This window comes from Chanos chanos, chromosome 14, assembly GCF_902362185.1.
Source record: "Chanos chanos chromosome 14, fChaCha1.1, whole genome shotgun sequence".
Lineage (NCBI taxonomy): Eukaryota > Metazoa > Chordata > Actinopteri > Gonorynchiformes > Chanidae > Chanos > Chanos chanos.
The window spans coordinates 16,627,731-16,650,606 of NC_044508.1; the positions used below are offsets into that span (position 1 = coordinate 16,627,731).

At 43.9% G+C, this 22,876-nt stretch overlaps 1 protein-coding gene across 1 annotated transcript; it reads right to left on the reverse strand.

Moving 5' to 3' along the window:
- Nucleotides 1–710: 710 nt before the first annotated feature.
- ephb3b (eph receptor B3b) lies at nucleotides 711–22,601 on the reverse strand. The gene is made up of 16 exons (XM_030792007.1): nucleotides 22,542–22,601; nucleotides 17,445–18,117; nucleotides 13,946–14,101; nucleotides 12,310–12,645; nucleotides 10,169–10,300; nucleotides 9,653–9,812; nucleotides 9,344–9,353; nucleotides 9,174–9,271; nucleotides 7,872–7,924; nucleotides 7,517–7,639; nucleotides 6,130–6,377; nucleotides 5,469–5,684; nucleotides 5,177–5,326; nucleotides 4,675–4,868; nucleotides 2,291–2,446; nucleotides 711–819 (listed from the first exon to the last, which is right to left on the reverse strand). Exons 1-16 carry the CDS (start codon nucleotides 22,596–22,598, stop codon nucleotides 711–713), a joined length of 2,871 nt encoding a protein of 956 aa, XP_030647867.1. The 5' UTR covers nucleotides 22,599–22,601.
- Between the last annotated feature and the right edge of the window lie 275 nt (nucleotides 22,602–22,876).

The following is a 22,876-nucleotide window of genomic DNA, read 5'->3' on the forward strand; positions in this document are numbered from 1 at the left end:
ATATGAAGATGGGGAAATACACACATACACACACACACAAACACACACACATACATGCGTGCGCACACACACACGCACATACACACACACATAGTAAAACAGTTGCTAGCAAGGGGGAAGGATTTTGCTTTGTCTATCGTCTTCATGTTCACGCTTTTTTTTTTTTTCTTTTTTTCCTGTGAACTCACGTTCACTTCTTTTTGTTTGTTTTTTTTTTTTTTTGTAGCTTTTCATACTCAAACGGAGCTGAGTCTTATTTATCTGCAGAGTCCATCGGGGATATTCCGATATTCAGGGATAGGAAGAGTTCTTGGGAGAGGTGACAAAGCCCTGGCGATGCCCTTGGTGACTTCACCAAAGAATAATAATAATAATAAAAAAAAAAAAAAAAAAAAAAAAAAAACAACACACGCACGCATGCTGACAAACCCTCACACTGCAGCCAGTGAGGCACACATGGGATATGTTGTTTTTTTTTCCTTTCATTTTTTCATTTAAAAAATGTACAAAATAATCTTGATAAATGTCTTGTAAGGTGGAAAAAATGCACTAATAACAGGAAAACAGGAAATGAGGGGAGCAGAGAAAAAAAAATTAAGGGTTGTCCGAGGCACTGCGAGCCAGTTTTGTCTGACTGGCAGAGATGGTTAGGCAGGCAGCTGGAGTTTTCCCATTGGCTCTTTTCTGGCACAGTCCCTCCCCTTCCTGTCTCAGACCTGGACGGGTAGTGTTTGGTTCATCTGGAGTCTCATATCCTGAATGCTGCCCAGAATCTTCTTCTGGTGGCCAGCCAATGTTACTCCTATCCGTAGGAGATCCCTGGAGGAGACAAGTAAAACATTTTTATTGCAGCCATAAAGGCCTCAACAGTGGCAAGCACAAGAATTTCAGTCCCATGAGAAAGAGGCCAGGTGAGATGATTTGCTGACGAAATGTCGTAAGGTAAACAAAACGATACTGCACGTTTCCATTCTGAGGCCCTAAACTGCTGATGATGCCCCAGAATTCACTAGGCTACGAGCTGACATGAGCTCTAGGAGAGAAAGTCCCACCGCTGATTAATGATTTGCTAAACCAGTCTTCTTTTGGATGGCAGCTGCTGAGTTTCTCATAACTGCACTTTAAGGCTGATCTAATTACATGCATTTTAAAAGTGGGTTTAACATTTCTCACTATACCTGGGAGAAAGGGGGAAACTCTAACCAAAATAAATAAAGGAAATTCTATGATATAAGTGCTGATATTGACAGAGGAGATTGAAAAAAAAAAGATGAAGCATTTTGAAATGACAGAAATTTCATTAAAGTATCTGCAGCAAATAAGTCCACCCATTTCAAGCTGTTTTGTCAGCCAGGGTAATCTAATCTTTTCACAGTGTTTTTTGGCCATTGCAAATTTGTGTACTGTAAGCAATATCACAAGGACATTTCTTTTCCTTTCCTCTATTTGTTGTCCTCTCTGGCTGATAAGAACAGGTGAAAGAGCCAGAGTCAGACGTCTGGGAGAGTGATTAGCTTTCTGTGCACTCTCAGAAACCGTCTGCACTCTGTTTTCTCCTTTCCTCATAAAACACGGCCAGCGCTATCCCTGTGATTTTCGCGCAAATTAAACGTGTTTTCTCTCTCGTTTTCTCTCTCTGCTGTCTTTTCGGCCTCATCGCGCTGGCGACAGATGATAAAATGAAAATAAATGAAGACCATTAGGCGAATTACCAGCCATTAAGGACGAGAGAAAGCCACTGATTGGTCCACCTGTCAGATTGCCAAATTGAAACAAATTACCCCCACCTCCATCCCCTATTATACCTCTAATGGGCTTGATATATTTATTATTATTATCTTTATTCGTTTATATGATCATAACTGCCTCACTCATTCCCCCTTTACGTTTTCCTATATGCAACGCATGGATTTGTATTATTAGCCTTTGACCTCTAAATGTTCTTTGGCTGGCCATAATATTAAAAGAGATTAAATGTAGCTAAAGGACAAAGGGGGAGTGTCTTTCATAAAGTGCTTTTTCCCCCTGAAACTATGGCTTTACGTGCCGTCTCTTTCCTCCTCTGTTGATGCCATATGTTTAACAGACCTATTCCAACATTCAGTTTCTATGCCTCATCTCACCGACTGATCCCCTGCATACTTAATTAGTTTTCCAGGACAAGCCAAGTGTGTTTTGCATGTTTTATGTGTCTCAGGCTTCTTCAGTGGAGCACCATAGACTTGCTTTAGTGATGACTGTCCTGAGATCAGACTATGACTATCACAAGATCTCTGGATCATGCACTCACTCTGCCGTCATCTGTGCCACCAGATCGAAGGAAGCAAAGCCAGCGTTGAGGAAGTTGTCACGGTAACGGCTCATCTTTATGGCATCCAACCAGTCGCCCACAGTGGTGAAGGTGGTGTAGTCGGGCACGCAGCGATCCAGGAGGGGCTGCGAGGCCCTACAGAGACAGAGAGAGAGAGAGAGGGGGGAAGAGAAAGAGAGAGAGAGAGGGTTAGGTCACGCCCAGCCTCCACCACTGAACCTCACCCCCAAACCTCCCACCACCACCACCACCACCACCTCTCCCTGCCCTGTAGGGCCCCAGGGCTGGGCTTCGCCACTGTGGCTGACTGGCTGGAGGCTTGCAGGGTCGCCGATAAACTCCGGCAGGTGAGGCGTTGGGTGCTGCTTAGTGTGAGGACCAGTGGTATGTGTGTAGATGCAAATGCAATCAATTTGAAAGTTGTCATTTAAATCAAGACTTCCCAATCCAATTGCTTTATAACTGTGATAACCATCCTGCATGCTATTGTGGACTGATGTTAGCAATCTTACTAATCAAGGGTTGGATGCATAGCTTAGTTTATGAGCCAGCTGTGCTGGACATGATTGGGAAGCATTGATTTAAATAATTCCTTTGCATGGAGATAGTTATAAACATGCTTGCTGACTTGCTTGCCTAACTTCAGACTCCAAATCTAAATATTTCTGGTATGTTGGACACAGTTTCACATAATCTGGGACCTGTATGTTTCGTTCAGTTTGCAATGCTGGGATAATTTTACACCAATCATCAATAACTCCATCTATAGCAATTATCACTCTCTTCCACCATAATAAGCTCTCTGTTGATTTATATTCTATATGGAATGAAATAACAGGTGGTTAGAATCTGGATGCAAAAAAATCAACAAGGACCAGAATGATCTATGTTACATACATAGGCCACCTTTGAGTTTTAATAAACAGCTGTAGAGAACTGGAGGGAGACAGAAGGGCATAGAACGGATAGAGAGAGAGAAAAAGAGCCACTGTCTGTTCACTCTCTGCTCTGATGATCCTTGTCTTCTTTTGATGGCATTAGATTAATTAACAATTAAAAGAGAGGGGGGAGGGAAAAAAAGAAAAGTTAATAAGAGAGGCACAGAGGTTCCATTGAGAGGAGAGGCCGCAGATGGACGGGACAACTGATTTTTTAATAAGCCCCTGTGGCCTGCCTGGGGGCTTGCCGTCATTAACCTAAGAGACAGGTTTTCTTAATGGACCATTGTTAGAACTAACTCACTAACTCTTTCATATCTGAGGGAATCTTTATCCCCTCTCATACTCATCTGCGAAAGGCAGGAGGTACATACAGTATTCAAACACCACTGACACCAGTGCTATTCTCACCTTGGACCCAAGGGACACTGTGTTGCCGTGCACAGGTCAAAGGGACAAAGTCAAAGGGGAAGTGCACATGGGGCATTGCAGGAATGTAGACATGCATCATTGGGCATGGTCGCACGTGCGTAGAGATGGGATGCCAGCCTTTGCGCTCTCAGGAGAATGCTTGCACAAACGCGCCGTCATGCCTTAACCACCCCCCACCCCCACCCCCACCCCGTCACGTGGCCATGACGTATGTTGTTGCCGGCGACATCATGTCAACGGGAGACTATCTCCCCCACCCCACCCCCCTCGTTAAAGATCAGCGGGAGGCCACCTCTCTGCTGGCCCGTTTAAAATCTCGTTAGCGGCTAATTAAAAGCATTCCCATCTTCACATCGCCTTAATCTATTTAATTACCCTCGCTTAATCTTCTCAGCCATCGCCACTACTATGACGCAGAGCATCCCTTAGTCCCATAGACCCAGGCTCCTGTCGGCCCGTAACACACATGCTACCATGATACAAGGGACATGTAGGTAGGTCACCCCTCCACCTCTCTCTCTCCTTGCCCATACCTCTAGACATCAGAGACATCAGTAGCATGCAAGGCCTACAGCTAAGCTCGAGCTACAGCACTCATGCGAAATTATTGATTGCCCTGCTGGGCTGCAATTACTTTGAATGCTTTATTGACTGAAGGCAAATCATGATTTGCATAGGTTTGGCTGGCTTTACATTATGATATAATTTGTCTATTGGAAAAAGATCCGGAAATCAAAAGCCTCTTAACATGTGAGCCACAGCAGCCTTTTTGGCTGGGTCATTAGATTGCCCTACGATCCACTCGATCAATATGGATAAGTGTTCATACAGCAAAGTGTTATTTGAGTGAGGACATCTAACAAGGAGCTAATGTGCTAAATCAGCTCTTTAGAAGACTTTCTCTCACACTGTCGGACTCTCTGTAGGCACCTAGTTAACATCGACTGACATCAGCAGCATTGAGACTATATTATGTGCCAAATGGCTCCATACCCAGACTGTGTGCTGGAGACCACCTTAAGGCTGGCGGCATTACGGATCAGCTTGTCCAGAGTGTTCACAATCTGTGAGAACTTGGGCCTCAAGTTCCTCTCTTTCACCCAACAATCCAGCATGAGCTGATGCAGGGCAGTGGGGCAGTCCATGGGTGGCGGCAGCCTGTAATCCTGTTCCACTGCGTTAATCACCTGTTAGAGAATGGAGAAGTAAAGGGCTTGGTTAGAATGACTGTAATGGGACAATAAGTATGGTTTTGACAAGGAGAAAAAAAAATGAACAGATAAGTAGAGAGAGAAAGGAGAAGGTGGTGATGAAAGGATCACAAGCATCACAGAGCAGCCACAAAGCAGCCAAAAATATGTTCAGCTCCTCTAATATTAACCTTAGCTATTGTACCCAGTTAAGTGGCTATTTCCTGAAGAGTCCTTAAATTTCTTCTTTGACTATTATGGTCTTAAATTGCTGCTTAATATGGATAGGAAGACAGGAAACTCACATCTTGGTTGCTCATGTCCCAGTAGGGGCGTTCACCATATGACATCACTTCCCACATGACAATGCCATAGCTCCACACATCACTGGCTGACGTGAATTTCCTATAGGCAATAGCCTCAGGTGCTGTCCAGCGAATAGGAATCTTCCCTCCCTGCAGGTAGTTGAGTAGGTCAAAAATTGTTATTTGTGATTTTTTTTTTTTTATTTCAACTGACAAACCTGAAATGAGATGATGAAACATGATAAAAAACAGCTTCTAAGTCAGTGTTACAGTTAGTGACATGAAGACTCACCAATGAACTCGTGTAGGTGGGGTCTGAAGGGTCATCCTCCAAGAAGCGGGAAAGGCCAAAATCAGAGACCTTGCAGACCAGGTTGCTATTGACCAGGATGTTGCGGGCCGCCAAATCCCGGTGGACATAGTTCATGTCTGACAGGTATTTCATGCCTGCTGCAATGCCCCTCAGCATTCCCACCAGCTGGATGACTGTGAACTGACCGTCGTTGAGCTGAGAGAGAGCAACAAGGAGGGTCAGTGTCCACAGCGTGTAAAAAGACCTCTCTTCAGAGCAAAAGGTCCAACTGCCCCTTCTTCTGTGTCTGTTTTTAATATTCCTTCCAGGCAGGGATTCACTGTAGACTGAATCTTCTCTAAATGTCACTGATATCGAGAAACAAGCTACCTGTCAGAGCTGTGCAGTTGAGGGGTTAGAGCCCTTTCTCTGGGTAACTGCATAGAATTTGTGAACAACATATATTGCGAGAGAGATTAGGAAGATTAGCCCACAGCTTGAGCTGGGCTGTCTGATTGGAAATGAGATTGTGATGCGTAGCCAACGTTATCACCTTTTTGAGCATTTCAGCCCGACATCAAACTTTCAGACAGGGATGCTGATAGTTATTTTTTATTGTATGGTGTAATAGTGAGAGTATGAACACTGAATACCATCTTACCCTGAGGAAGGAGTCAAGGGCCCCATTCTCCATGAATTCTGTGACAATCATAACTGGTCTGCTTTTGGTGACTACACCCTCCAGGCGGATGATGTTGGGGTGGTCAAATTGGCCCATGATGCTGGCTTCACTCAGAAAGTCACGCCGTTGTCGCTCGGTGTAACCCACCTTCAGCGTCTTGATAGCAACGATGATCTCTCGACGGCCGGGGAGTTTAAGCCGACCGCGGCATACTTCTCCAAACTCTCCTGTGAGAGTGGGTGGACAGACACGAAAGAGAGAAAGAGAGAGACAGAGAGAGATGGGGAGGAAAAAGGAAGAGGGAAGAGTGGAGGACAGTGGGGAGAGAGGGTAGAGGGACAGTTACTGGTTAGAATTCAGGAGCCAGGGGAGGTGAGGCCGGGGGACAGCAAAGCCAAAGCAGCCAGGGCCACAGCGGTGCATAGTATCTGGGGCAGTACTGGAGGAATTAGGGTCATAGGGACAAACAAGGGAATTTGGTAGCACTAAAAGCTAAGTGGAAGCTAAGGAAGGAAGTGGGGAAAAGAGGGAAAAGGTATGGGGAGCGGGGGTTAGGTAAGTGGGGCTGGGGTGTTGGGGGGAATGTTAAGCTTCTATGGGGGACAGGGTGGAGTGGGTTGAGACAGGTGGGGACAGAAGCTTTGGGGTGGTGGGCGGATTGCGTCTACGGTCTAGCCAGGCACATGAGAGTGTGTGTGTATAAGAGTTAGAAGGGGTATTAGGGGAGAAGTAGGAGGGGAAAGGGAGAGGGAAGGACATGGTTGGGGTTTTGTCACTTTTGGCAAGGCTGGGAAGCGATGGGTTCATATAGCAGCAGTAGTTAAAAGGCAGGGGGGATCATCTGCATGGAGCACCTGTACCATATGTCTTCAGGTCACATGCATCTATGAGTTTTACTGGATTCTCATCCTGTACCTTCTTTAAGACTCTAAGACAGTTATGACTACATTCCTAAGACAAGCCACCACTGTAAATATAACCTAGTTCATCAAAAGAGGAATAACCAAGTAACCTCTACATTAAGAAAACACACAAGGGATGGAAAAGCTAATGAGTGGTAAGATGAGGACAACCCAAGATTAGTATTTGAAGGGCCATCACACTTGGGAGATACAGGTTGGGATAAAAATTTTCAGGGGCAGATTGCAGAGATGTTTTAGCCTCTATGACTAGCTCCAGCTACAGTAGTTGTGAGTGAAGCGTTTTAAGGGAGTTAGGGCAGGCTTTTGGTGAGGTGCTTGGGGCAGGGGATGGTCATTAAGGAAGTGATTGAAAGTACCGCTTGGAGTGAAGTCCTCTAAGGGTATGGCCTGGCTGTGCCTAGCTGTCCTCCCCCTGTTGCCCAGGAGCTTGTGTTGTTGGTTACCTGCGCCAATGACCTCCTCGATCTTCACGCAGGAGATGTCAATCTCTTTGGCGAACTCGCGAACAGCCTCGTTGGGGTCCTCATAGGTGAAGGGGTCGATGTAGACCTTCATTCCCGGAGTGACTATAGGGGATTCAATAGTTGGAATAGCAGTATAAATCAAAACTGCATAATATACAATATTAGGGGTCATTTATTATGGCATGTGCTATTTAACGGTTGTGTAACCAGTTGATGACACATCCATCAAATCCAATTACATAGTAGATGAAGACAAGCTCAAAGGTTTTACTTGGATCTTGCACAGTATATAAATGCCTTAAGCAAACAGTGATTAAAATCAGTAGAAACTTACTGTATTGTTGGAGTTTCTCTGTGTATTCTGATTCTGAGCCATTGCGCTGTTTCCTGTGGGCCACAAAACAGAACACAAACTCAGTCACACGTTCTCCTGCATAAAGCTTAATCACGGTAATATAAGCAAAACGGATGGGAACCTGTTTTGTTCCTGTAAAGGCCCGAAGGGGCAGAAATTGAGGTCGGCTGAAAAAGTGGAATAATATCAAAATTAAGCGTACAGCAAATCTTGCCTGAAGAGACACCATCTCTTAGAGAGTTAAAGTCTCTTTAATGCCAACCAATAGCTCGCAACATAGCGAAGTTTGAATGGACGACCTCAGACACAGACACAATGGCCAACACAAAGGCCGACACTGTCTTTCTACGCATGGTGTTCAACAATTCTGCGTACAACCTCAGCTTCTGCAGTCACACTGTTCAATTCAATCTGCTTTTCATTCTCTCTCTTCTTTCTCTACTATCAGTCTATTAATGCAGGGTTGATGCATAAAGGGGGGTTGGGTTGTTGAAATTACATGTTAATGTGGATCCTTTGTTGTCTAACCAGTAACCGGGGCAATAATACCCGCTGGTAATTTGCATCTCATTTCCAATTCAAATGCAGTTCCGCAATATGCCAAGGCCTCCATTTTTTATTCTTCTGGTTCTCAGAGGTGCTAACACACTGAGACACAATGTAGCAATGGAAAAGACAGGGTGACAGTGTTTATTTGAGCTTGTATGATGGATCCAGCTTGTTGGTACATGGCTTGTGCCCTGAACCATGCCACCAACAGGCAGGTATAGCCCAAAGACATGGTCTGACAACCTACACGATTCCTAGTTTTAACAGTCCTCCAAATAAACCAAAGAGAGATGCTGAAATAGGAGTATTGCATCACTAGAAATGAATGCTCCTATGCTTTATCACACGCAAATCTGCTTATGAAACCTGGCAACCCAGCCTGAGAGACTGGGCATGGTCCAGCTCTTAATGAGCAACAGTGGGGTTCGTCTCTGAAGGCCACAAAACAGTAGTATCCACAGCTGCTCTGCTCCCACTGACTAGTTTTGGTGTTCAAGCAGCTCCCATTCTCAGACCCATTTTACTTTTTCCTATCATGGATATTACAAACACAGAGAAACCTCATTTGGCTAAATCTACCCTCTATACATCAGTGAGAATAGGCAAACATCAGCAAACAAAGTCGACCGATTGTAGTTATCAGTATGAAACTGGCAAAAACTACACTAAAGTACTGGAGATTAGATGAAGACTATGTTAATACTAGTTGTACAAAGAGATTTTATGCCTTACCTAAGGCAGACTATAGCAATAACCACCACGGCAATAATGAAGACCAAAGCGGCAGTGGCAGATCCCACAATCAGGGGCAGCTGTTCCTGGATAGTCTTCTCTGGGTCTGCTGTACATATGAGAGACACAGAGAGAAAGAGTGAGAGAGTGAGAGCAAGAGATGTTCAGACAGCACCCTTACTGATGGAGGGTAATGAAGCAGATAGCACACATAGCACACTGTTGATCTATGCATAGGCTCTCTTATCCTACTCCTACTTTCGGGCTGTGTTTATATAACAGCAAAAAAAAAAAAAAAAAAAAAAAAAAAAGCACTTGGTGCTCTTGACTTCTCCTTTAACTTCAGAACTGGCAAACACTCACTTTACCAAATGTCTTAATTTACATTTATAAAACTGTTCAGTCAGTAGTGGCACTACTCAGTGGGAAAGTCGAGGGAAAAAAAAGAAAAAAAAAAAAAAGAAAAATCGAGGGAAGACATACTCTCGTGATTGGTGCTGAAGTCGTCCGGGCTGCTATATCGGCCATAGCCGGCCACTGTGCGAGCTCTGACCTGCACCACGTACTGGGTTGCTGCCTTCAGCCCCTCAATGCGAGCAGAGCTGCGCTGAGCTGTCATGGTGTGTGCGATAGCTTCACCTTGATCCTGTAAATACAGTGAGAAAATTTGGACACCTGAATCTTCAGCGCTGTTCTACGCGTTGAGTAAGAACAGTAGGTTAATTAATCAAGACAGTCATTAAAACAAACAAAGCATACATAGTTTTCCGCTACACAAATCCTGTATGCTGTCCAAGGGTAAACAGCTGTTGTGTTTCGCACAGAAATAGGGATAAGTTCTTGAGGAGTGTATAGATTGGTTGTCAAAAAAAGAAGAAGATGAGAAGGCAATTATTACTCTTGCACAGGTAATTAACGCTAAAGTGCTTGTATGTGAGTCAGGAAGGGAAAATGGTGAAACTAGATGTTATTATGGTGCCATTGACGGACATCACTGCTTACCTTCTCGTGGTACTTAATCTCGTAGTCCAGGATGATTCCATTGGGTTTCTCTGGAGGCAGCCAGGAGAGACTCATAGTAGTCGCTGTAGCAGCCATAAGGTGGACAGTGGGCACTGCAGACGGAGCTGTTAGAGACAGAACACAACTCAATTTCAACTATTTCAACATTTTTATAGCATCTATTATCCACATATGGCCCTCATGTCTGCAAAAGAGGGAACACAAAAGACTTGTTTTGAAGATTTTAACATGTCTGGATATTTCTAACTAAGAGGGATCTTGGTATGCAGGTCTTATGTGTGCTTCTCTCTTACTGGCTTTTCTTTTTTCTAAGAGAAAAAGATTCATGATTCCCCTCTGAGAAGTGACTCAACTGACAAGCTGGCAGGCTTAGTCTCTGGCAAATCCAGCTCTCTCTCACACACACATACACACACACACACACACCGCAAAGTTACATCTCATACCTTATTTTTCTATTTCAGTCTAAAGATACCTCCTCCTTAGTCACTCTGTCTTTCTTTCTTTCTTTCTTTCTTTCTCTCTGTGCAGAGGCTTGTTTCTTCTGTCAATCCTTTTCACTCTTTCTTCCCAAGCAGAGGTTTGTTTCTTCTATCAATCCTTTTCGCTCTTTCTTAGCCTCTCACCTACACCACCAGTCTATCTTACATAAACTCTATTGTCTCTACATTCCTTCAGTGGTGATTTCTAAAAACCCCATACTCGTCTCTCTCTCTCTCTCTCTCTCTCTCCCTCTCTCCCTCTTCTTTCAGTTTCATGTTCTTTTCAACACAAATCTGTCAACCTTCTCATTTCACCATAAACATCACTCATTTCTGTCTTCTGTCTCTCCCTCCCTTTCTCTCTTTCCGTCTCTCTTTTCGACATGCTTTGTTAAAAGGTTTTTAATCCCCAGGTCCGGTTCTTTGATCCCCCTCTCTGGTAGCTTTTTATTCTTTCAGCCTCCCTCTTTGTCTGTAGTCTCTGAGCTCACTCTCCAAAGTCCCTCTCAACCCCCTAACCCTGTTCTTAACAGCAACCCCCTCCCCAAAAAAAATCTCTCTCCCTTGTGGACAATGCTCCCCAAGCAGATTCCCCAGATGACTACAGCTCCAGGATTAAGGGGCCTCCACCCCATGGAGACAGTCCAGCAACCATGGTGTCCTGGAGCTTTTGGACCATATTTATTTTTGGTCTTAGAAAGTGGTTGAATATTCAAGGATGCTCTGGGAGAATCTTCAGGATAATCTGATCAGGGTACAACCCTCCTGCTTCCCCATGACCCAGGGGCTTGACCGTAGTGAGGGGATCCGTATGACCCTGAGGCTGGGGTCCAATTCTCAACAATGGTGTGCTGGAACATCCTTGGACCTCCCCATTGAAAGTGAACAGGTCTTCCTTGAGCTTAGTGGTCGCAGGAGCAGAGGGGAAACACATACGCTAGGTAATGAAGAGAGTAATCCAACGAATAGCTGAGACAAACCCAGCATTCAGAAAGCAGGACTATTTAAAGCATCTCTCGATATGAGACCCTTCTAATCTGAGTAAACCCATCATCTAATGCAACTCAATAAAAATGTACCTTCACCTCTACACTCAAATCGACTAAATTTAAATCTGCACTTTCATGGTTCTTCTTAGCACAGCACAGCACAGCACAGCACAAGCACAAGCTCCTTCTCAGTTCAAATCAGTTAATCTATTACAAACAGGCTCTGAAGGGCTGCCGAAGTGCACACTTCTCCAGCGTGGCCCAGATGTTTGATGTGGGTTGAGAATCGTGGGTTGAGCTCAGTGGGCTGAAAGTGTTGTGACAAGAGCCACGTTGCTCTTGCTATTTGTAGCTGTGTGGGTGTGTGAAAAGTGTCCTTATCCTTGACTCATTCAAATGGTCCTCATTCCCTTATTTAAGACTCGTATGACAAGAATTCTAACAGTCTAAAAGAATGCTTGATATACACATTTTTTGACAAAACCAGTAACACCCCCAGAAATTGGACGATAGCAAACACATTAACCAATCAAAGGTGTTACCACTGGATTTATACAGTCTTTAAATGGCACATCCATTGAAGATGAAGCCCCTGAATTAAAAAAAAAAAAAAAAAAAAAACTTGCCCATTGCAGTACTCACCAGCTTGGTTTGTAGTGATGTTGACAGCAGAGAACTGTGGTGCATATGGACTTTTATTGGAGACCCCATTGACCGCTTGAATCTCAAAGGTATATTGAGTGTGAGCCTGCAGGTTCCTGACAGCAACACGGCGCTCAGTCAGGCCCAGGTGGCGAGGTGAAATGTCGACGTTGTCGTCGCATCTCGTGCACGTTCCACGTTCGGGCAGGCATTTCTTGCAGATGACGTTGTAAAAGAGGTCATCGCGGCCACCCAGTTCTCGTGGTTCGCTCCACTCCAGCACCAGAGATGTCTCATTCACGTTAGAGATGACATTACGTGGAGCAGAGGGAACAGCTGTAGAGATGAGAGAGATGTGGTCATAGCTTGTTTTTGTAAACATGCGGTTTTCCTATTATAATACATGAAGAAATTGGCAGCTCAGTATTAAGCACTAACTACAGAATACATTTAGGTTGCATGACTGTGCTGTAAATATACAAGTTACCAAATCCTGTCGTGTGATTCTCTTTGCTCTCCCTTTTTTTGTTCTCAGAAAAAAAGAAAAAACAAAAACAAAAACGGTACTGTCTCAGTTTTTATTTTTGTGAAGGAGGAGGCATGGGTTTAAGAGTTCAGCATGGAGCCATTTGCATCTAGAGCTGTGTGTGGAAAGTGCTGGAAGGGAGAAAGAGTGAGAGAGGACTATTGGCAGCACCAAAGCAGTTCTTATCCAATTACCCAGGCCTTATCTCTCCCAGTGCTGTGAGAGAATCAAACAAAGCTCCTGAAAACAGCATACATGCTAAAAAAAAAAAAAAAAAAAAAAAAAAAAAAAAAAAAAAGAACCCCGACAGGATTAGTCCCTCTGCTCTGTTAAGTGAGGTACATTCTGTTGACAAATGCCTCCTGTCTTTTTTCCAGAGCTGTGTTTCCATACGGAGGGACAAGAGGAGCTTCATGTTAGAAACGTCACCAGTGGTGTTTATGAGAATGCCCCAGTTTGACTAGGTTGCGTGACTCCACACCCTAGTAAGTTTGATAAAACACAGGAGGAAAGAGAAGGATTGAATGAGTTCTCTTATTTCAGGATTTCTGGAGATCTGGAAAGGTTCTCCATTCCCCAAGAGAGAACCTAGACTGCCCTTGGCAGAACAAAGAGTCCTGCCTCAATAGCACTCCCTGCTTTTTGGAAAAGAGAGACTCATCTCTCAGAAACCTGATGTGTTTCATATGCACAAAGTCATGGCTTTTTAGTTTGATTAAACAAAACAGGTTTTATGGAACCTGAACACACTGACAAATCAATGTAAGTTGAACAGATAAAAGCCATGACGTTTATTTGAGTAAGGTAGTTGGCCTTGTGCTCTAGAAACCAGTAGCTCAGACACAAAAAGTCTGTTGGGACACTTGAGCTTTGGGCAATGGAAGATGTGCAGACAATAATGAGGATTTCATTAAGCTAACTGGAACAAGCATCACTCCCTCCACTACGAGTGCTCTAAAATCTGTATAGCATTTTTTTTTCCCACTATACTTTTAGAGTACTGTGGAGTCTTTGTGAGTGTTTTATTTCAGCTTAGATGTCACCAGATTGGAGGTCTCTAAGGTGCTTCCCCATAATGTCAGATTGTCCATGTGCTGGTAACACACTCACTTGTGCAGGCAGAGTCAGGTGAATCATTGTCAGCTCTGTAGAAGCCGTTTCGGCAAGTGCAGATGTTTGAGGCCCCTGAAGTGGTGCGGCTGTTGGGGGGACAGGGGGTACAGAGGGAGTCCCCTTGCTTGGACTTGAAGTTGCCTGGACTGCAAGCTGGAGAGAGAGCAAGAAAAGGTTACTCTGTTGTGTAAACTCAGATAAAGAACTAGACACAAACAACCGCACAGGGTGATCAGGAAGAATAACTTTTAAGTGCAGAGTGAGCTTTGAGTGACAAACACATACACACACACACACACACACACACACACACAAAGCTTTTTGTCTTCACTTGTCGTTTGACATCATCAAAATCCAGTTCTCGCCCACTTAAACCTTTGTTACAGATTCTGGATCTCAAAAAGCATGAAGGGGCATGCTTGTTTTGCAACATAGTGGCGTTTGATTGTTGTTTCAGCTTTTCATCATGTGCAAACATTGCTTTGATTTGTGAAGAAACATTTCAGGGGTTTCTGACAGCACACTAACCCCTTCCATTAAACCACTATTCACACCTGCTGTCTCTACTAACAAACACATGCTCTCCATGTTTATGTTCAGCTCTCTGATGCATTTAACCAATCAGCTTTCTCCTGTCAGTGCTCAAAGATGACTCAAAGTGCATTGCAAGTACCTCATAACTGAGTTCTTAAATAAAACCTAAATAGGGCCATACTAGTTGATATTAATAATGTGGAACCTTTGAAAAAGAATATATTGTTAAATGGTGCTGCACTGAAATAACAAACAAACTGTTTGTAAAGTATGTTATAAATGTAAGTAATTAAATGAAAACACTGTGTGCAGACTGAGGCAGAGTTAGCATATAAATACATTGTTATTTCTGTTATATCTGCAACTTTGTACCTGGAGCAGCAACTGTAATTTCAGTTTAAATTATCTAACATATGTGTCTGGATTTTGACTTAAACACAGATAAACACAAAATCGGAAAAACAATCCTCCTCTGTGTGTAATCTACATCTCAGTACGTTAAATACACGTGAACCAAAGAGCGCGGTCATCTTGTAAACAGAGATTAGAAAGTCAGTCAAAAGTCTTCGGCCTTTGTGAATTTCTGACACAACTGACAGCGCTCGTGTAGGCATTTACAACCCTCGTGATAAGTTATGGCGGGAGCTGATAGTAGTGGCTGTCGGCACTGTGATCTTTACTGGATTTAAGGGCACTGTGTCTAACACTAACTGACCCATTGTGTGATCAAGGAAGCCGCAAATATACATTAACAACGAGGAAAACCAATTGGCACCGAATGTACAATGCCAAACTGACTGTCAGAATAACTTTTTTAACAACTTCTACTCAATGCATTACAAACAAGGAACTTGAGTTCTTGAGGAAACTATCATCCTGTAGATAATAAAACAGCATGCACTTGTTGTCCTTGGCCTTCAATATTCATACTACAACTAACTGCAAGCGATGCCGGTAATCCCTTTGCATTTTTTTTTTTTTTTACCCAGATTCCCCTGGCTTTTGTTTTTCGAACAGTCAATATTGGTACAGAGGTCCATTAAGCCTCAGAGCTCTACGTATTAACTGCAGGCTTGTTTGTGTAGCCATTAATCAGACCTATTTGGAGTCTGCTCCAAAATGGGAACTTTGTTCCGTAAATAAAGGATCCACACGGAGATAATGTTAGAGAAGAACTGGCTTTGACCCCACATCTAGAAAAGAAGAAAAGCTAAACAGAGGAAAGACAGAGTTTATGAGAGAATTCATTTAGCGTTGAAACAAAACCACCTACTCAAGTTTCTCTTTTATTTATTTTTTTTTAGGGTTTATATGTGTATGAATTGACATCTCTTACAGCTGCTACACTGACCAAATAAGCTACAAGTCCCCATTAAGGGCTGTGTAGAGGTTTTCCCTTTTTAAGCGAGACTGGGTGTCTTTCTTTTTTTTTTCCTGAAAAGGTTGAAAGTGCTGATCAATCGCTTTGAGAAAGGTAAGAAGTCAGCCAATTTCTTTCATCCCCCTTTTCCACTCTTCTCACTGCACACCTCCTGACAGAGAATGAGGGAAGGAGGAGGAAGAAAAAAGAAGGCAAAAAAATGCAAATCCTGCAGGCTTTCTTTTTTTCTTCTTCACCGAATTCTCAGACTCATTCGCTCGCTCCCTCTCTCTCTCTCTCTCTCTCTCTCTCTCTCTCTCTCTCTCTCTCCCTCCACGTCTCATGCAGTGTGCGGGGCTTAAAAAACTGATTAGAATTTATGCTGAAATTGGAAGTGAGAAAAAGAATGAGGGGGTGGGGTGAAAAATGTGGAGCAAGAAAGAAAAAAAAAAAGGTCTCATCGATTAATATTCATGTGAATATCCTCACTGTGCTCCGGCAGAGTATTAATGAGAGCAACGGCCTTCAGATTAAGGGAACAGAGAGAGAGAGAGAGAGAGAGAGAGAGTGAGTAAGAAAGAGAGAGAGAGAGAGAGAGAAAGAAAGAGAGAGATAGAGAGATGACAGAGAGATTTATCCCCTTCCTTTCGTTTCCAGTCGGCTTGATTAGAGAGCTTTTTATCAGGGCCCAGTGGCCAGGGCTTTAACCTTGAGCTTCCAGGAGCAAACAAATGAGTTTTTAACTGTGTGACGCACAACAGATTTACAGAGGCTGCCCACTCTCTTCTCACCAGTAGGCAAACGTTCAATTTCCACCAAACTGTCCAGTCACTGTTTTAATAACTCCTCTTTCCCTCTCCTCTACTCTCCCTCCTACAATTCTAAACTGCTCCTCTCATGTCCTGTGACTCTGAGGTTGTAGCTCCTCGTGTTTTTCTTCATTAGCTGTCAGAAATGACAGCTCCTGTCCTCCTATGACCGAGGAGCAGAGATGCCTGCCGGAGTGTTTACAGCCCTCCCATCATGCTCTCCTCTTCATTAATGTTTCACTTCATCTCTCCACGTATTGATTCCTCTGTCGGCTCCCCACACCTTCCTCCTCCCTGTTTGACCTCTGAACCCTTCCTTCTCCTGTCTTACTCCTCAGCCCGTTTCTCTCGCTGTCGCTACGGTAACGTTACAGGCAAATGTCAGAAGCGTATTAATGCACCTTTGTCTGAACCAGCTGCATTCCCTGTCAAAATTTCTTTCTCTCTCTCTCTCTCTCTCTCTCTCTCCGACACACACACACGCATTTCTCTGTCTTTCTATCAGAGAGCTCATGAGAAAAGCTCCGGCTGTCTCTCCCTCTCTGACTGCTTTACTTATTCATCAACTTGCTCTGCTTAAATTGAGGTCAAATGACAAGAGCCTCTATTAAGAGGAACGCTGAGGGAAAATAGAGAGATTTCTTGACAAGGCAGCTTGTGTTGAATCTTTAAATTAAATAAATGAACAGGACTGCTTTGCAAAAAAAAAAAAAAAGAAAAAAAGTGTTTTACCGCTTAAAAAAAACAAAACAAAACAAAAAAACCAATCAAGTCCTACTAGCTCAGCACTTACCTTGGCATTGTGTGCTCTTCATGGCAGGCTCAAAGCCAGCCATGCAGGTGCAGGAGCCCACAGGGACCATCCACTCCCCATCCCCGTTGCAGTAAAGCTTGAGAGGGACGGAAACCTCCACGGCATTGGGCACGCAGGTGCCGGGGGCAATGACGAGCGAGGTCGCCTCAGCGCCCGTGGCCGTCTCCGGAAAGACGGCAAAGTTGGCGATGGTGGTGGAGCATTTCTTGTAGAAGACTCTGACTGAGATAAGAGACATGCAGGCGCCCAGGTCCTGGAAGGCCAGGTAGAAACCAGCTTTGGACAACGGGCCAAAGCTGCGTACTTTGGTGTTGACCCGGCCAGACTCGAGCATGGAGAAGCTCTCGTCCGGAGCGATAGTGTCCACTTTCACATAGGGGTTCTCCATCCAGAACGGACTGGTGGCCGTGGCAGAGTCGGAGTCAGACTCATAGTAGAAGAGGTTAAAAGTCTCCTTGCAGGAGCCGGGGATGTTGGGGATACTGTTACAGTCGCGTACGGTGAACTTCATCTCCACGTAGACTCGCAGCACGTCCTTGCGTGGGATAAAGTCACTGCGAAGCCAGTTGTTCTGGTTAGCTTCCTGAACATTACACACCTGGTATGTACGAATAGGATTCATGGCGTCATCATAGCCACTCACTTCCTCCCACTGTAGAGAGAGAGAGAGAGAGAGAGAGAGAGAGAGAGAGAGAGGGTTGGTGAGTTGTTAGCAGACACTCAGCCAAGCATAAATGGGTCTCTCTTGTGGTGAACATAAAGCCATTGGTTAAATTAAGGACCTGATTTATTCCTTAACCAAAGATCATCTTACAATTGATGTTGCATATTGTGTAGTTCAATATTCATCTACAATATGCAATGGTCTCATGCACTCTCATAACAATTACTTCTGATGAGAGTATTTCTGTTCTGACACTCTCTGGAGCTGCAGTTCAGCTGAGTTATCCATGTATTTTTACTAGGTTGAATCCAGTGGTACATCAATTATCAAACTATACAAAACGATGGTGTTCTATTCAATCAGTCCCTCAGAGTGGAGCAGAAAAAACATAATGACAAGAGAGAAAGAAAGAAAGAAAGAAAGAAAGAAAGAAAGAAAGAAAGAAAGAAAGACAATATGGGAAGGGGGCTTGGAATTTAAAGGGCAAAAAAAAAAAGCAGAGGAAATTTAATTACGCGCTTATTTAGTTATTTTTTCATTGTCAGTTCATTTTTGAAGCTGCCTTTTCAATTGCATCGAATGCTATGTGTCGTTAACTGGCAAGTCATTTCCCGACTTTTCCTAATCCTGGCGTCCAAGTCTTTCATCTCAAGCTTACTGCAGCTACAAATCCAGCACGAGACAATGCAAATTCATCACAATTACCGTAGAGTGTCAGAGCCCTCCAGCTTTGCCAAACACGGGGGGGTGTTTACCTCATTTTCAGGTTTGGAGAACTCGCTGCCTCGCTTCACATGCAATTACCATTCAATTAGCGAGCCATGATTACATCACACTCGCATCCAGGAGAAAAAAAATAAATAAAATAAATAAAATAAATAAAGAAACAAGAAGAAGCAAGAAAGATGCTATTCCTTTCCTCGCTGTTCTTCTCTTTTTATCTCACAAATTAACAACAAGAAAACAAAAACAAAAGGTGTGTCTATTAGCGGGGTTAAAAGAGTAATTTCGTTAAAGACACTTAAAGAAATCTGCATTACAAACGTTTTCCTGATGTGAATAGTATCTCATCGACCGGGAGGTGTTTCATCCGCGCCGCCCTCCCTTGTGTTTCATTCCTTGATTGCACTAGCCCAGTGTGTTTACAAGAATTTACAACAGTTTACAGCAATCAGTTGATGGGAAACTAAGTATTGTGAAATTGCAATAGCAAAGCTAAATACCTGAACTGCCTCAAAAAAGCAGCAAAGACTTTCAATTTTATTGAGCGTAAAGTATCTGTTATAGTGCCAAGAGCAAGACAAGACTCTTCCCTAAAGGACACTTATGCCTCTGAGCACTGCAGCTGGGTGACGGTCTTCACACCCTGCTCGGATTGTCAAACAGAAAAAAGACACATTTGATTAAAGTACCGTAATCTGAAAAGGAAAGAGAGTTTTGAGAACGGAAAAAAAAAATAGAGAGGGGGAAAAAAGATGAGCTTAAAAGAATTGCAAACTGAGAGACTGGGGGAGAGGAGGAGTGTTAAAGGGAAAATGAAATATATAAAAGTAAGAGAAAAGGAATAGGCCTTGGGACCAGATGGATGAATGGGTATTTATTTATGTGTGTGTGTGTGTGTGTGTGTGTGTGTGTGTGTGTGTGTGCGCGTGTGTGTTTGTTTGCGTTTTGACTCCTTTTGAGGAAGAGGAAGAGAGAGAGAAGAGTTGAAGATTTTAATTAACACACTGATATGGATGCAGTGGAGACAGGCCATTCATCCAGCCAATCCCTGGAGGCTGCCAGAAGACAGGGGCTTAACGGAGGCTTTGGCTCCGAGGTTGCATTAATACAAGGAGGCTATCTGTGCGAAGAGGGGCCCTGGGATCGATAATCACCGGCCAGGTCAATGTGAGAGGAGAAAGCATGAGCTGTCAATGAGTATTTAGTTCAGTGTAATAAATGGCCTTGCAAGGAAGAGAGGAGAAAGAAAGAAAGAAAGAAAGAAAGAAAGAAAGAAAGAAAGAAAGAAAGCACTCTATGCATCAAACTTGGGTCAACGCCTCCAGGGACGACACTGAGTCGACGAGAGACATGAGAACGGTCCGCTTACCAAAATAAATGCATTTAATAGGCTGTGCCAAAGAGGGTCAAATTCTTTGCCATCGATTGCACTTTACAAGATGAATAGTTATGTGAGCTTTTTATCCTACCTCCCCTCCACCCCATTTCTCCTCTGTCCTTTACAGATGCACAGTTCTGATTTTACTTTCAGATTGCGAGAGTGTGTGTGTGTGTGTGTGTGTGTGTGTGTTTGATACATAAGGTCACAGGCTGCAGCCTGTAATATGTCTGAGCGGATTTCCATCTGACAACTCAGCTGGGATACCTTGGCCGTTTTTGGCCCTGAACGGAGGAGGGAACTGACGTGTACTGACCTGAATGATGAGTCTCTTACTAATGACACAGAAATGTGGACCGCAGGAACCGCTTGCATTTGATATAGGTTTACTGCTGTACAGTACGATGTGTACGCTACCCTAGGGCACAGTAATTCAAAGAAAACAAGCCCCCTGCCAGCACTTTTAACTGCTTGGAAACAAATAACATACATGCTCTTTCTAGCTCTTACTGGCTCCCGTACAAACCCCCCAAAAAAAACAATATCACAAATTCACACTCTCTCCGTCTCTCTCTCGCACGCACACACACATAGCATAAACACACACACACACACACACACACACGAACGCACGCAGATAGACACAGCCATACTTAGGCTTGTGTGTCATACCAGTCCAGAAAACTGACGTACTGCCAGGGTGAGGCAGGTGGGAATGTTTACATTTTCCTGTGAGTCCTCGACAGGCCCTGTGTATTTATCTGTTTATTGCTGTTGGGTGCAGGGTTACTGACTAATGACTAATCAACAGGGTGTCTTTTCCACAGATGGAGAGAAAGGAAGGGAAACAGAGAGAAAGGGAGAGAGACACTGAGTCAGGCTGGGATCTCTTCCCGCTTTTTTTTTTTTCCCTTTCTGTTTTTTCTCTTTGTTTTTCTGTTATTATTATTATCATCATCATTCCTTAGAAACCTCTTCCCTTTCTCTCCCGTGTTGGATTTTCCCCACACCCACCACATCAGTTCCCTTCACTTCAACCAAAGTAATACCTGTCTGCCACAGCTAAGAACAAATAAACAAAAAACCCTGCAAATAAACAGAAAAACAGGGAAGATGTGGAAGGTGGCGTTGCCTGCTGAGACGACAGGAGCAATATTTTCTGCTTAGGAACGGAAACAAAGCGGGGCGAAACAAAAGAAGAGAGACGGAGACACTGAACTGAATGGCAAAAGGAGGAGTAGAGAGGAGAATATAGTGCTGACATCCAGCGTCTGTGGTGCATTTTTTGCCCCCAAGCCTAGACAGTTGAACGGGCCAACCTATAAAATACATCCACATGCACAACAGGGTCCTGGTCACTGAAGGAGGGTAATGTGAGTGGGGTGGGCGGGAAAACTGTGCGCTCTGTGAAAGGAAGCATCTGTTGGGAAAAGGCAGGAGAAACTGGTTGGTCCGTACACAGGTCCAACCCTGAGCTGGTGGGAGATTTAATGGTGTGTTTTTTTTTTTGTTTTTTTTTTGTTTTTTTATTTATGAGGAGAGGGTGGACACAAGAGGGGAGCCTGCTGATTGTTGTGGCTGGGGTCAGCCCCCTTGTGTCTCTCCATATTAGTGCTAAGTTGCTCGGAAGTAAATGGGGGGCTAAGTTGGGGGAGCGGGTTTGGGGGGGGGGGGTGGCATGGAAGGAAGGGGGCGTTAGCGGTTTGAACTGGAGCAGCTGGGATGGCACTGGCTGAGCAATGGAGAAAAGATGGAATTAAGCAGCATCCTGAAAACTACAGGGATCAGAGCCCAGGATAAGGAGTTCCCCCCACCCCCTCTCCTAAAACCCCACCCTGTCTGGATCCAGGACTGGTCTGCTTTGAAGTTAGAGGTTCCAGTTGGGTTTCTATTGTGAAGGGACAAACGTGGAGAAAATGACATGGGGCAAAGATGTCGTTTTTACAGCAGCGATGTGAGGGCCCAGCCTTCAAGGTTCAGCAAGCCTTTGCCTCTGCCTTTGTGAGGCATGTTGGCATTTTCCGCATTTTGTTCACGAGTGTCGAAAGAATGCGACAAACGACGGAAGGGTGAAATCAGATACGTGTATCTCATTCATCTGAGTAAATGTGGCGCGTGCTAAACACACGCAAACCACAGAGCAGATCAGAACAACAACAAAAAAAAAAAAAAACGAGTGGGAGATAAAATATACACAAAATCTATGTTTAGTTATACTGTAATACCTAACTTATAATAAAGCAAAAGTGACTTTTTGCTCAGTTCGTTTGGATTGCTGTTAACCAGAACCACATATCAGACAGTGACTCACCCCTGTCTCAGGATGCACGGTCCATGCCAGTTCTGTGGTGGCCCATTTGGTGTCCATCAGTGTTTCTGTAAACAAACACATGAAAAAACACTTTCAGCCTGGGAGGAAAAAAGAAACCCATCAGCTGTGGCAACATATAAACATCATAAAAGAAGGGAAAGGGAGTGTTAAAAAAGTCATTTCCTTAGAAATTAAAATAAGCAGAAAGCTCCTTAAAATCCTTAGTGTAAGCAAAAAACACAGGAAAGGTCTAGAAAAAAACAACAACAAAAAAAACAAAACACCCGCACCAAATGCCGCAGTTTCAAATCGGTGAGGGACTTATGAATATGTTT

Bases quoted from the DNA above. Each gene is read 5' to 3' on its own strand.
- ephb3b (XM_030792007.1), bottom strand. From the start codon at position 22,598: ATGGACACCAAATGGGCCACCACAGAACTGGCATGGACCGTGCATCCT. The intron at 5,685-6,129 runs GTAAGATGGTAT...GCTCTCTCTCAG, and splicing joins CCCTTGACTCCTTCCTCAGG to CTCAACGACGGTCAGTTCAC. The intron at 820-2,290 runs GTGAGTGCATGA...TGTCTCCTCCAG, and splicing joins GTGGCACAGATGACGGCAGA to GGATCTCCTACGGATAGGAG.